Source organism: Clavelina lepadiformis, chromosome 5 (genome assembly GCF_947623445.1).
Source record: "Clavelina lepadiformis chromosome 5, kaClaLepa1.1, whole genome shotgun sequence".
Lineage (NCBI taxonomy): Eukaryota > Metazoa > Chordata > Ascidiacea > Aplousobranchia > Clavelinidae > Clavelina > Clavelina lepadiformis.
In genome coordinates, this window is record NC_135244.1 from 5,145,586 (window position 1) to 5,159,369 (window position 13,784).

Here is a 13,784-nt window from a genome sequence, read left to right on the forward strand (position 1 = left end):
GCAAAGTCAAAAATACCAATAAAGACGTTACAAACAACAACGCCCTACGATCTAACAATTGCAGTAATTTTGATAATAGTAGGCTTACTTATACAGAAAGTCGGGAGGGTGGGCAGACTACATACAAGGGTACCGCGGGCCGTGCATTGCACGCCTCTGCATTACCTGGTATTTTCGCTTGCTAGTTATTGCTGAGGTGGACAGATTTATATATGTGAAGGGTTCTTGTTAGTTGGTAAGTTGTTAGGCTGGTGCAGAGCTCTAACTTAAAATTACTTACTGCAAATGGATCAGTGGTGAATAACTGGCAGCGTAAAAAGAACTAATGATAAGCCTGATGAGTGGGTGACAGGTGAGTTTTCATTACTCCAGTGCAAATAGCCTAGCCTAGATGACAGTATACAATAAACAAATAACAGGCAAGTTTGTTTTCTTTAATCAGCAATGTCTATTGAAATACATTTCTCTGTTTTACTGCACAAAATGATAATAAAATCAGCAACTTGTACGTATCTGGGCTTGTGACGCAACACCTGAAATAAGATATTAACAAAAATGTTTAAAAATGAAACTTGGCATGATTTCATTTAACTTGAATTACACTGTGCTAATAACCTTTATTACCCTGTTTTTGTAGTCAACTTAATTTATTCGTTTTTTAAAATTGCGCTTGTAAAACGGGGCTTCTGGCTTATAAAGTGGAATATTTCTAAAGTCTATATTTCTTAGCAAGGCTGTATCCAAGATGTTTTTGGGTAGAATCCCAACACCAACCACCTTCTAAATGAGCCAAAAGTACCTTAGTGTTTTGTGGCTAAGAAAGTTTGAGAAACGCTGCTCTAAATGACTACCAAATGGTACGGTACCTTTTAGGCCTTTTGCTTGTATGCGCAATGTGTTTTATGCTATGCTTACCATGCCTGTACTTTGGTTAAAGCACCGGCCCTACTGGAAAGTATGGTAGTTTTCCACGAGAACTTGTGCGTGCAACGACGTAAGTTTGGGCATCATGGCGTGCACTAAAGCCATAATTACTTGTTTGTGTTTTATAAATCGGCGTGTATATTGATGGACTTTGTGTGTGCAGTTGCCTCACTTCTGCACTTGTCACTTTCCACTATGGTTTACCGGTAACATACACTCTGACATTGACCAGATTGGAAAGTTTTCTAAGTATGCGGGGTATTTTATTTAACTCTGCGTACAATGGCTATTGTTTTATCTTGTGGTACCGGTCATTTCTCACCCACTGCCTAAAAACAGCAAACTTTCCAACCTGGGTCACTGACAGACATTGCACTTCACTGCCAATGGGTGAATGAGTCAATCATACCATCATAATCACACAATCACAATCATAGACTATCCAAGTCCAGTACAGAAGTCCACAACTACGTCACCATGCCATGTGATGCATTTGTATACTTGATCCTTGCTACCGAAATTGTGATGTTGTTTATAGTTGTGCTCAAGTGCATGCCATCAAGCTGAAATTTGCATCTTTGCACGCACGATTTCTCGTTGAAAACTACCATACTTTCCTGTTGGGCCAGTGTCCAGTTAAATGTGCCTTAAAGTTGTCAATTAGCAATATTTTGTTCCAAAAACGACATTTGATTATGATGCTGATTACAGAATGTTTTACTTTAACCGTCTCAGAGATTGTTATAGTATTAGTTTTTAAATTTACGAAAATTATTAATCTGTATAAAAGGCAAAAAGACTAAAGTTTTTCAAATATTTTTTAGTTTCTGGTTAAGCAAGTTACGGCATGCCTCATTACAGCATAGGCTATATATAGATCTTTGTTAGTGGAGTGCATTCTGTATTTTATTTACTTGTTAAGGATTATTTATACCAAATTAACACCACAATACATTGCCATTTTTGTGCATTAGGCTGTTTATTGATCGCTTTAAAAGGCCTAAATATAATATTCTGTAAATCTTTATATTCCGTAAACATGTACTGACAATATACTATGTTTGCCACTAGGCATAATTTCAATAACAAAAGGTGCTCAGCTGGTGAATTAATTCTTTCATGAACCAACGTTTTGCAAACCCATGTGGGTGAGCTTCGTCAGGGCAGATTCCAATTATCTGCAATTAATTTGGAATCTGCCCCGACGAAGCTCATCCGCATGGGTTTGCGAAATGTTGGTTAATAAGAATTAATTCACCAGCTGAGCACCTTTTGTTAGTGATATGTACTGACAATGTTCTATAATTCCTGACTTTCTGAAAAGTATGTAGTGTGGCTTTCCTTAATATTTCTCATTTTTTCTTCACATTTTGTAAACTAGTGTTGACCAAGTAAACGACACTGTTGAGGGAAATTCAGAAATTGGTTTATATCTTTTTTGCAAAGTTATGAAGAACATACAGAAATAAATTACAGCTGTGCCGGCAAGCACAATCCTGTTTTTAATGTTATGCTGTTAATTTGTAACCGTACTGCATTCAGCAGAAAGAATTTCATGTTTTAAATTGTAGTTCTTAGTTTCTTCTTTGCAACTTTTTTAGTTGAATGTTAACTTCTCGTAGCACTTACTCCTTACTTCAACTATCGAATTTAGTTAGAAATAGCCTTAAATTCCAAAAACTGTGGGTTTAGTCATTTTGAAAATAGTATGTAAAATAATTTTCTGTGCAGAATTTACTACAGATTTATAACAAAGCAAGGTAATAAATACATGCTTAAATAGACTTTGTTTTGCTCATCATACAAATAATCACTAGTCAATGGCTGAAATGGAGAATGAACAATTATCATCTGTAGAACCCACACAAAATGATCCTCTGCAGGCTGCTAAACAGGACACAAAAGTAAATGAAAGCAGTGATGATGATGTAAGATTTTTTTAATATGTTTTAAATACACAGTGTCAGTATTTCAGTAAATATGTGTGTGTGTGTGTGCTTAGATATTATTGTCTTGGCCGTTAACTACTTAACATACATCTTTACTGTTTCCATGCGTGATACTTCTATTCCTTTATTTGGCAAGTCTCATTGGTTTATTAGATTTTGCTCATGTATGTTATTTAAAAAAAATATACACTATGTCAGAAAACAGTAGTAGATCGTAATTAAAATCAGGTTTACACTTTCATAGGGAGAACTCGAATTTGAAACTTTTAGTGACAAATTAAACATTGAAGATGATGAAACAATAAAGAAAGACGATGATGATGATCTTTATGTATCTGTTGATGATCCTGACAAACATATCACCACGATGGAAACTTATATTACTTACAGAGTGATGACAAAAGTATGTTTACATCATACAATATTGCCCACAGCTACAGAATATCTAAATTTAGTGTGTAAAATTGCTTTGTTTACATAGTTTGTTACGATAATTGTAGTCAATGGTAGAACTTTTTCTCAGACTACTCGCAGCACATTTGATGAATGTGAGTTTGAAGTTCGTCGTAGATATCAGGATTTTGTCTGGTTAAGAGAAAATTTGATTGAAGATCATCCTACATTCATTATACCAGTGAGTGATTTCTTTGGGTACCAATTATACACATTCTTCACTTCTTAAATCAGACCACATGTATATTGTACATCCCCACTTGCATTTGCATTGGAGGTAAATAATTTCGTGAAATTTGCTTTCTTTTGCAGCCACTGCCTGCCAAGTTTGTAATGAAAGGAATGCTAGATCGATTTAATTCGACTTTCACAGAAACTCGTTGCAATGCACTTCATAAGTTTTTATATCGAATCTCCAAGCACCCAGTTGTTTCTTTTAATGACCATTTCAAGACTTTTCTCACGTCAAAGGTACGGATTTGTTCCTTCAATTTTATCGCAGCTTCATTATTATCTTCATTAGAATATGTAGTTAAAAAGGCAAGATGAATTTTGTATTTTGTCTGCATGCACATTTTTGAACTTATAGGAGTTTTCTGCTGCCCGGAAACAGAGTTTTATGTCGCGTGTGAGTGGCTCATTAAAGTGGACGAAGGTTCAAAATCCAGAGTTTGAAGAGGTTTTAGAAAATGTAACTATCTTTGGTGAAAAGATGGGGGTTGCAGATCGTATTGCTGAGCGCCTTCTGCTTGAAAAGAGAGGTTTGTTTTGTGGACATATTATTACAACAGTTTTTCATATATGGTACCTATTTTTGCTTATAGGGATATTAAAGGTTTAGCTGTACGACATGTTAAATACCAGAATATTGTTTATGCAAACATTTCAGCATTTTATTCCTTGTGCAGAGCTAATAACAGAGCTGAGGGAATTTGCACCAACTTTCACTGAATGGGCGTCGTCCGAAGATGATGTCATAGAGCCTATTATGCAGTCTGTGAGCAGCAGTCTGGAGTCATGTGCTGAAGAAGCAGAGAAGAATGTGAAGGCTCATGAGCTTGAATTCCTTCCACCACTAAAGGTATTTTACTTTGTGCTTTATCAATTTAAGTTGCAAAGAGTAACTTTGGTTGGAAAACATCTGCCAATGACGCTACCACACACTATGCAAAGGTGTGTCTACTTCTCAAAATGCTGTTAAAATAATTTGGCATTGTCAGTTATTATCATAACTCGTTTGAACAAGGTTGAATGTATTTCCTAATAAACTTTTGCTGTTCTTTTTCATAGGAGTATGCGCTGTATGCTGATGCCGTGAAGCAAGTTTTAAAAAAAAGAGATATTTTTCAGTCACAGTTTGAACGATGCAATGAGGATTTAAAAAGAAAAAAGGATGAAAAAGACAACGTAGGTTATATGCAACATTTTGCATTTAATGATTTTGTAACGCACATTTACAATACATAGTAATTAATTTTTAACTAATAATTTTGCAATTGTGTATTTCAATATACGTCAATAACGTAATTCGTTTGAAGTTCATTTCAGCTTTTTGTAAATCTTATTCCGTCCATGGTTATAAGTATAATCTTTTTAATGTACTTTAAACGATATCCCATTTCAGTTACCCAAGTCAGATCAATCGTATTCGATCGGTGCTATGTTGGGGAAAAACCCCGAATTAGTACGCGAACAAAAGGAAGAGAAGTTGTCGCAGCAGATCGAGGAGCTGTCGATTCGTCGTGAGATGCTCAGCGATGATTTGGAACGCGCAAATACCAACCTTCGAGCTGATCTCGACCGATGGAATGAGCTGAAGATAAAAGACGTTGCTGAGCTGCTTTCTACTTTTGCTCAATCCCAAATCAACTACCACAACGGGGTTAATATTAAAGCTTTTTCCTTTAACATCTAGCCTCGTTTGAACGTTTTGTCTAATTCATTTTCTTTACAATACCGCAAAATTATTTCTCTCGCTGCAGTGTCTCTCTGCGTGGGAGGGAATCCTCCCCACAATGCAGGATCCCGAAGAGAAAGAAGAAGTGATGGATCCTGTTACGTGATGATGACGTCAGTGTTCCCATAATAAAGTTGCAATTGTTCTACTTACACCCGTTAAACATCTGATGCTCTTTGAAGATTTAGTTTAGATTGATATAATGATTTGCATCGTATTTATCTTCATGAAAATGATCTCGTTAATGTTTTGTGCAATAAATTAACGTTTTACCGTGCATCGTCTCCGTGTACGCACTTGTACATTGATATGCAGCCCGTCGTCGTCGTTTGAGTTAAATGGTTTGTCGGCCACCCAGATATCGAGGCAGACACTGGGTCGTGGTTTCATCCAGAAAGCGAAAACCTTGTTTTTCGAGTACGAGAAGCAATCAGATGTAACATAGTCTGCGGTTTGCTCCTGGCTCCCGTACTCATAGGTCGCAGAGTGTAGTCCATAATTGCAGTTAATGCAGTGATATTGCTCAGTTTTACTCAAACACATTTGTCAAGTTTTCCTCGTTTAGAAAATTGTAGTTTCCCCAAATCCGATCATTGTAATCGCTGTGGGATATATGTAGTTCCATGCTGTCAATGATAGTTGCTTTTGAAATGTTCGCACAATAACGTGTAAATATTTTCACGATAACCTTGCACTGTTCCATTTCGTGGAATGCCTGTTGCAATTTTGATTGTTTTATAAATTTGTATACTGTATTTGTTACACAACGCCAGCAGCCGGCCGGGTCTCAAATAATTGCCGAAAGAAATCTATAAAAAAGGAAAAAAATTTAGAGAGTGATTATTTCACCGTAAGTAGCTTATTGTTAAAGAAACGGCGGTTAGGTTAGCAGAAAGGCAATATAAACAGTGAAACAATAGCAGCCTTAAAGTTATTGGCGTTTTAGTCTGGTATAGTCTATTTTAACTCGTTGTTGTCTCTTCCATTCCATTGATTTTTACGCGTGGTTGGCACTGAAAGAAGTGATGTAACGAAATTATATAACAATTAAAATTTGAAAAAGATGCATCAGCCTTTAAAAAGTAAATGGCAACGATGGATGGAAAATAATTATTTGGATGAACACAAATTACACTAACCTTATTGACGCAACAGCTTATCAGCTATCACAGTCTTGCAGGTCGTACGGATTCCTATTTGGCTTGTTTTAAAGAAATATAAAGTTAGTAGGCTATGTTTGTATTGTAGGCCTAGTTAGGCTACATTGTAGCCTAAGTTATTAAGTTTGCTGCGGCATAAAAACGCAAACCTAACTTTCTGTAGCCTATTTAAAATCGTTTCCAGCCAAACGTTTTGTAGTTGCTAGATCCGTTTACTTAATTAAGTATGGACAATGATCAAGTATGTTGTAAGGGATATTTTGGAGTATTTTGTTTGCTCACCTCCAAGGACATTGATATCATTAGGACAGATCAGGGCAGAAAATTTCTTTGTTGTAACAGGTTGACAATGCGCAGAAAATTACAATCCGACATCGGATATGTAACTTACGTCTTATTACAACATTTTTTGTGAAGCTAAATCAGCTGAAAATGAGACGCACTCACTCAAAGAACTAGGAAGTTGTGATATAAGGTTAAAAAGCAGCACAGAACGTTTATGTGGCACAGGGATAGACAGGTTACTGTCAAACAGTGTAAATCAGGAAAAAATCAATGTGTATAGGCATAATTGTTAATTAAAATAATTTTTTGTTTTAACTTTTATCCAAAAATATAAATTTCTGCGTGATGGTATTTACAGACTGTTGGTAACATTATGCCTAGAAGGCTCGCACCTGTACCCAGCTCAGCATATCAAAGCCATAACACAGTTTACGTGCAGACTTAATGATTTCGTTCCAGGTCCAAACGCAAGGCTCGTGAAATCTTTTTGAAATTTGCACTCGTAAACTCACTGAACTCTCGTAAACTCACAGTTTGTTTGACAACCTGTAAAAACTGCGTCGCCAATTTCTATACACAAAGCTTGGTGTACACAAGAGTTAGAAATTTATCGTTGTTTTGACCTTTTATTCAAATCTTGCAGCTGCGAAGGTGGAAACCTGTGTAGTTGAACCGAAGTTCACACCAGCTTGAAGTTGTTGTCTTCAATCTTCTTAGCTTGCTGTCTCATGCCCTACAATGAACCAGACGTTAGGCCTACCTCAACTTACAGAATATTGAAAATTACCATAATCAAAAAGGGAGCGGCAAGAACCAAACAATTGTGTCAAAGGACGTTGACTCGATGCTAGAGATACAGTCGTATATGCTAATTGGTCCCCCGGTGCTTATAGAGACTTAATAAATAATTATTAAGTCAATATCGCAATCAGTTTTGTAACGCTTGTACAGGGATACCCGAAGCAACGGTTAACGTTTATGGCGTGTTTGCCAACACCAAAAAACAAACGCTAAAGGCAAAGTTTTACGACTGAAGAATCCTCTGATTCATGTACGTAGGTAGAACTACACTCACTAACTTGTAAGTGAAGTGATAGTCAGTATAGTATTAGCAGATGGCTAACAAAGTGCAAATAGAAAGAATATCAAATGTCAGAGTCGAAAAAATTTTGTCGTGAGGTTGATCAGAAGTACAGTATTGTCATTTGCAATAAGATACTGTACGTCCGTGATTCTTTTGTTGCGATTTATTTAACTACAAAATCAGGTTGTATCTTACAGTATGGCTGCTTGGAGTGATATATCGAGGGGGAAAATGGAACAAAATATTCCGTTTTGTTACAAAGGTTAGTTTGATGTCGTTCGACAAAAACCAAATATTTAAAATAGTTTTTCTTTTCAAATACTGTATACACTAACTATTAGATTTTCAGGTATTACAATCAAATTTGCTTTCTTTGTTGCAATTAGATACTAATAAGGTTATGGATCTATGTCAAGCTTTACGAATATACGAAGAGAACATGATGGAGGTAAAGCGATTATTTTGCTAATATTTTTTGTGAACTGTTGTTTGCGAACGGAAAGATAAATGGTTTGACTTAATAATCATAAAACTTAAGAATATTATTTAACTTGCAATTTAAAACAGGTCTTTCAGAAAACGGCCTGCCTGACAGACAATGGGTTTGCAGCAGCACACAAGGAAAGTAGAGAATTGGCCTTACAGCAATTGGGCGATACACCGGGAGAGTCCAAACTAAACGCAATGTTGTCTGATATGATAAAGATCAAGCGACAGAGATACAAGTTGTACAATAGCAGAAAATTAGCAATGGAAAGCTCTGTTTCCACAACCGTTGCCGTGGTAATGTACGAAATTAGCCTAATAAAATTTATTCAAATATGTAATTGTTTACTAGCGTTTGCGGAAATGTAATCTTTGATTACAGAAACATTTGATCGATTCAAAGAAAATTTGTACAACAATTGCTCCAGAAATTAGCGGAAAATCTATTTCAACGATCTCCCAGTCAAATAAGAAACTGCATTCCATCGCGAAGGAATTTCTTTCAAGCGAGCAAAGCTATGTTGACACGCTGCACGAAATAGACCAAGTAAAATACTTTCAAATTACTGTACCTAGAAACGCTATTATTTAGTATCCTGGTAATATGGTATATCCTGAAACCTTAGTACCTTGGTTTAGCATCTTTGCAAGTTATACCTACGCTATCGTACAATAAACCCAACCTTGGATCACTTTTTTGTTAGCTGAATAGTTTTATTTAGTTTTATTTTATTTTATTTTATTTGCACTTGTGTCTACTAGGCTATTGTAGATTTTTTAGAACCAATTATTATAGCTCGTTTGGCGTACGGGTACATATAGTGAGTTTCGCGACGAAAAGTAGGCTACACGCTTTATTAAAGGACTCATACACTTACAAGTGATTTTTAAAATAGGCTATACAAGCACTAATGTACAATACAAAGTAAAATTTAAATTTAAATTAACCAATTTGACTTTCTAAACAGGAGAATAATAAAGAAAACATTTAAACCGTACATTATCAAACTGGATATACCAAAAAAAAGTTATAATTTCTAACATGCTAAACAATTTAAAACAAGAAATTTATTAAATGAAATATGACAGAAAAGAAATTAACCCACAGCAGGAGTATTTCAAACAAGAAATTTGCAATTACGAAACATCCGATATAGATAACGAATAAATGGAAAATAATACTAACTTGACAAATTTTTGAAAACTTTAGACCATAGAACCATAGAAACCTTCAGTTGTTTTCCTATAAAGTTCTTTATTTTAAACCTTAAGCAGTTTTAGTTAATTCCATATTGGTTGCATCTTTTTTTTGAAATATTCTCATTATAGATTTGATAAATTCTATTTGGTAATTTGTAATTTTGGTTGATTCCATTTTTAATGATTCTGTTTCAATAAATTTTCGGCGCATTTTAATAATATGATAATACTAATGTTAATAATTAATAATAATAATTAATCATTATTAATAATTAATAATAAAAAAAAATTAATATTAAATTCTCTGGAGACTTGTATTTTTCCTGTTTGGAATGTTCCAGTTTCCAATTTCTTTCCTTTCTCAATGACTTGCTGCTTTCTTGTTCGAAAAAAAAACAGTTTGTCCTTTTCGTGGATTAATTTTTGATGTAAATCCTTTACTTTCTCGTTTTCTTGCTTGAAAGTTTCCAAATAAGTTAAATTTCCACTGAAATTTTATAGCGCTCCAATTGCTCAGAGCAGTCATACATTAATTGGAGAACATGCATAGAAACGTACAATACACAGCCTGGATATATTTGTTGAGTAGTGACCTAATCCATGGCTTAAATTAGATCTTAAAAGAAGTTTTTTTTTTAGTAGCTGTATCTTTACTGACCTACAGCGTATGCTTGGGATAAGTTTAATGTATGATTTTAATAGTGCTTACCTATTCAATAGCAACGTAGTAGCCTACAAGACGCATGGGTACAAGTATTCAAGAAGCTTGCTAAATCAAAGCTTTCAAAAAAATCGTACACAGGTTTACCTTAAGAAGATAAATGAAGGAAGGGCGGAGAAAGACATTATTCCGGAAGCGGACCTAGTAAAGATCTTTGGTCACGTAACAGCCATTTATCAATTTCATTTCAACTTTCTACTTCCACAACTCCAAAAACGACTTGAAAACTGGTAGGCAACTTATAAAAACATGTGTGCTGGTTTTGTGCTGGTATATTTTCCAGCAGACTGCATGCGCAGATACGATGACTTGACTATGTTGCTTCCGATAACCTTGATGCACATCCTACAGTATAAGCTTTACAACCATGAAATGAAAAAAAAATTCAAACTAAATTAAGCCAATTGTAAGTAGAATAACTGAAATGGTACTTTAGGGAGGAAAATCCACGAATAGGCGACGTAATGATGCAAGCAGGTCCATTTTTAAAAATGTATACAACGTACACGCAAAATTTTGAACAAGCTTCAAAAATGCTGGAAGTTTGGTTGGGGAAATCCAAAGATTTTGCAGCCTTGGTAAAGTCGATACAAGCAGAAAGCAAAAACAAAGGTCTGCAACTGCAGGTTGGATTATTAATATCTTGCACTGGCCATTGAAATAGTGCACTTACAGTGTCTGTGGGTATCGATGAAATTTCTTTGGATGATGTTAGTTGTTAAAAAATGCAGAACGTTTTGGCTGATGAAATGGTTAATTTGAAATTTACAGGCTCACTTGGTGACCCCCATACAGCGGATACCGCGCTACAAGCTGCTCCTTGAAAATTATCTTAAACAGTTACCGGATGATGCTGTTGATAGAAAAGAAGCAGAAACAGCATTGGATCTCATTGCGGATGCAGCAACTCATTCAAACGACACGTTAAAAACCAACGTAATAAATTATATTGAATCATTTAAATATAGCATTACCTTAGACGTGGATATAAACAATGACAACATATAGCCGGCAAGTTATATAGTGGATGAATTCAACTAATAAATGAGTTAGACTTAAGCGTGATAGCTTCCTCTGATTTAAAATCTAAGTAAAATCTAATGACATAGGAACGTCAAAGAGAACTTGTAAGAAAATTGCTTGATCTAGAGAATGTGGATTTCGACATTACAGAAGTATCTAGAAATTTGCTGAAAGAAGGGTCGATAATCAAGCTAGACGATTGGGAAGATAAACAATACGAAAGCTACCTTTACTTGGTATGTGAAACCAGTAAGATGTTGGGTGGATAAGTATGTGAGATTAAAATTGGGACGCAATTTTCCTTTACATATATATTGGAATATTGCATGGAATATTTCGATTGAGGTCATGCTTAACCCAATAACTTGTCTATATTCTCGTCTTCTTGGTTGTGTTCTTTCAGCTTAGTGACATGTTACTCGACTGTGCTCCATTGCGCAACCTTCCACTCAATAAATCGTACAAAGTTCGAGCTAGAATTGATCTCAGTGGAGCGCAAGTTTTTGAGGTCAAACCTTTTGATTCATTTTTTGGGTTTTGTGTCCATGGAACAAAGAAATCTGTCGAATTTGCAACTAAGTAAATAAAAACATTGTTTCTTAATATTTAATGGTTGCTTATCTAACGATTACTTGAAATGGTTGAATGATTTACTGATAAGCTTATAACACGATGCTTTATACAAACAAAAATGTTTCAAAATTCAGTGAAAAGTTTGGAAACGTTCCTTTCCATTGTATTTTGCATTAGAACTTGTGAAGAACGTAATAACTGGATAGAAGCTATTGATAAAGCAATTCTTGAATTCGAGAACAGACGAAAATCTTTTAGAAGGTCAAAAAGTTTTACAGACGGAATTGAACCATTTTCAAACACTTCCAACAACTCCCCCAACATCAAAGATGAAGAGATAGGAAAAAAATGTCCTCGTTGGATAAAAAATCGAGAAGCTTCAATGTGTATGACCTGCTCGATACCTTTCAAGATCTATCGGCGTAAACATCATTGCAGAGCTTGTGCAAAGGTGACTAATATTATAGTACATGGTGTCTGCATGAGATATGCATAAATTCTCTTGGCAGTCAGATCAAACCGATATATGCGTAATGAATCAATCAGCAACTTTTTCTTATTATCGTACACGTAACATAAACAAATTGTTATACTCTAAAACAGATAGTCTGTGATGACTGTAGCAAGCATGAAGAATATCTTGAGTATATCCCAGAAGAACCTCAAAAAGTTTGCGCACATTGCTGGAAAATCATAAGCGAAAGAAACAATGTAATTTCATGAATGAATAGGCTACTACTTTCTGTACCAATAACATATAGTCAGTATTGAAGACTCTTCATAACCACAATTTTTCATCAGTTTTCTCATAAGATTTTATGTTTTGCTTTTGTGTTTTGAAACTAACATGAACATTTCAGGTTGACGCTAAACAGCTTGCGAAGAATAGTTTGTTGGCTGACTTCGTGTATTTCTCTGAGTATTCAAACAACAAGAAGAGTTGCAGATGCTGGTGCCTTGTTCCTCAAAACGAACTGAAACTTTACGTATTCAAGGCCCCTAGGGTTTGTACTACCTATATATTTCTGTCTAACATACATATAAACTATCATAACTATCTTTTACCTGTACCCGCTACTTATTACATTGCTGTCAATCGTCACCTAGAATATTTGTTATGCATATAGGACATCAAAGCTAAAAGGATAATTGATTTGAAAGATTCTCAAGTTTCCTGCTACAACGAATGTGAACAAAGAAAATATTGCTTCAGACTAGAAACGGAGCAAAATCATATCTTTCTGGCAACTGAAGACAAAGAGCTTGCCCAAGTTTTGTTGTTTGTGTTAAGTGAATGCACCCAAGGAAGACATTTGCATAAAGAAGACCTAAAACATATGGCGAGCATGGGACTTGCTTTGCCGTCGCCCACATCTGCTATGAGGAGTTTGTTTTACACAAAAACTTAGCGAAACATTGACCAACATATATTTTCACTCATTCAGAAAAAAATATACAGTAGCCTATATCAGTTGGTTTTAGTGTGTAGAATAAAGCATAAAACTTTGCTTTTGCCCACGCTTCTTAAAAACTGTGTTTTTTATGCCAAGCGTTTGATAGGTGTATATACCTTTTTTCTGATTGTAATTCGATTTTTCAGCTGTATTATATCAACTAATTTGCCAAATTATGGGCCAGTTTATTCGAAGCAGAGGCTTGAAAAATCAAAGTCAAACCTTCAAAAAAACCGAAGTTTATGCTTTCTTTATTTAGTTGTATGTAGTGAAATTACTAAAAAAACAATTACTCCAAAAATCTTACATGGGGCTCCCAAAAATTGTGCAAATGGATAATTCCCAAAATAGAAAGCAACACCGGTCATGTTGCCCTCTGATTGGTCTAATAAGGTTTTTCAAAGCTTGACGTACAAGTCCAACTTTTTCCATACTCAAGGTTTAACAGGCACTAAATGGTTGACAAATTTTCGGTTCAAATCTTTACTCACTTTCCCGTCAACTTGCCTTTTTTC

General features: G+C 35.2%; 2 protein-coding genes across 2 annotated transcripts; both read left to right on the plus strand.

Annotated features, from left to right (window-relative positions):
• The first annotated feature begins 2,143 nt into the window (after positions 1-2,143).
• LOC143459987 (sorting nexin-7-like) lies at positions 2,144-5,560 on the plus strand. Its single transcript, XM_076957317.1, has 9 exons — positions 2,144-2,852; positions 3,118-3,276; positions 3,397-3,507; positions 3,639-3,797; positions 3,916-4,087; positions 4,235-4,407; positions 4,617-4,733; positions 4,951-5,208; positions 5,309-5,560. Exons 1-9 carry the CDS (start codon positions 2,745-2,747, stop codon positions 5,387-5,389), a joined length of 1,338 nt encoding a protein of 445 aa, XP_076813432.1. The 5' UTR covers positions 2,144-2,744; the 3' UTR covers positions 5,390-5,560.
• A 906-nt stretch (positions 5,561-6,466) lies between these two features.
• Positions 6,467-13,497, plus strand: LOC143460995 (FYVE, RhoGEF and PH domain-containing protein 2-like). Its single transcript, XM_076958718.1, has 13 exons — positions 6,467-8,074; positions 8,199-8,260; positions 8,380-8,595; positions 8,681-8,845; positions 10,301-10,449; positions 10,656-10,845; positions 10,991-11,155; positions 11,329-11,478; positions 11,646-11,821; positions 11,993-12,266; positions 12,419-12,526; positions 12,676-12,819; positions 12,943-13,497. Exons 1-13 carry the CDS (start codon positions 8,011-8,013, stop codon positions 13,222-13,224), a joined length of 2,145 nt encoding a protein of 714 aa, XP_076814833.1. The 5' UTR covers positions 6,467-8,010; the 3' UTR covers positions 13,225-13,497.
• The last annotated feature ends 287 nt before the right edge of the window (positions 13,498-13,784 follow it).

Excerpts from the sequence above, each read along its gene's own strand:
- LOC143459987 (XM_076957317.1), top strand. The coding sequence starts at position 2,745 with ATGGCTGAAATGGAGAATGAACAATTATCATCTGTAGAACCCACACAA. Across the intron at positions 2,853-3,117 it reads ATGAAAGCAGTGATGATGAT|GGAGAACTCGAATTTGAAAC; the intron begins GTAAGATTTTTT and ends ACACTTTCATAG. Across the intron at positions 3,508-3,638 it reads ATCCTACATTCATTATACCA|CCACTGCCTGCCAAGTTTGT; the intron begins GTGAGTGATTTC and ends TTTCTTTTGCAG.
- LOC143460995 (XM_076958718.1), top strand. The coding sequence starts at position 8,011 with ATGGCTGCTTGGAGTGATATATCGAGGGGGAAAATGGAACAAAATATT. Across the intron at positions 11,479-11,645 it reads ACGAAAGCTACCTTTACTTG|CTTAGTGACATGTTACTCGA; the intron begins GTATGTGAAACC and ends GTGTTCTTTCAG. Across the intron at positions 11,822-11,992 it reads TCTGTCGAATTTGCAACTAA|AACTTGTGAAGAACGTAATA; the intron begins GTAAATAAAAAC and ends ATTTTGCATTAG.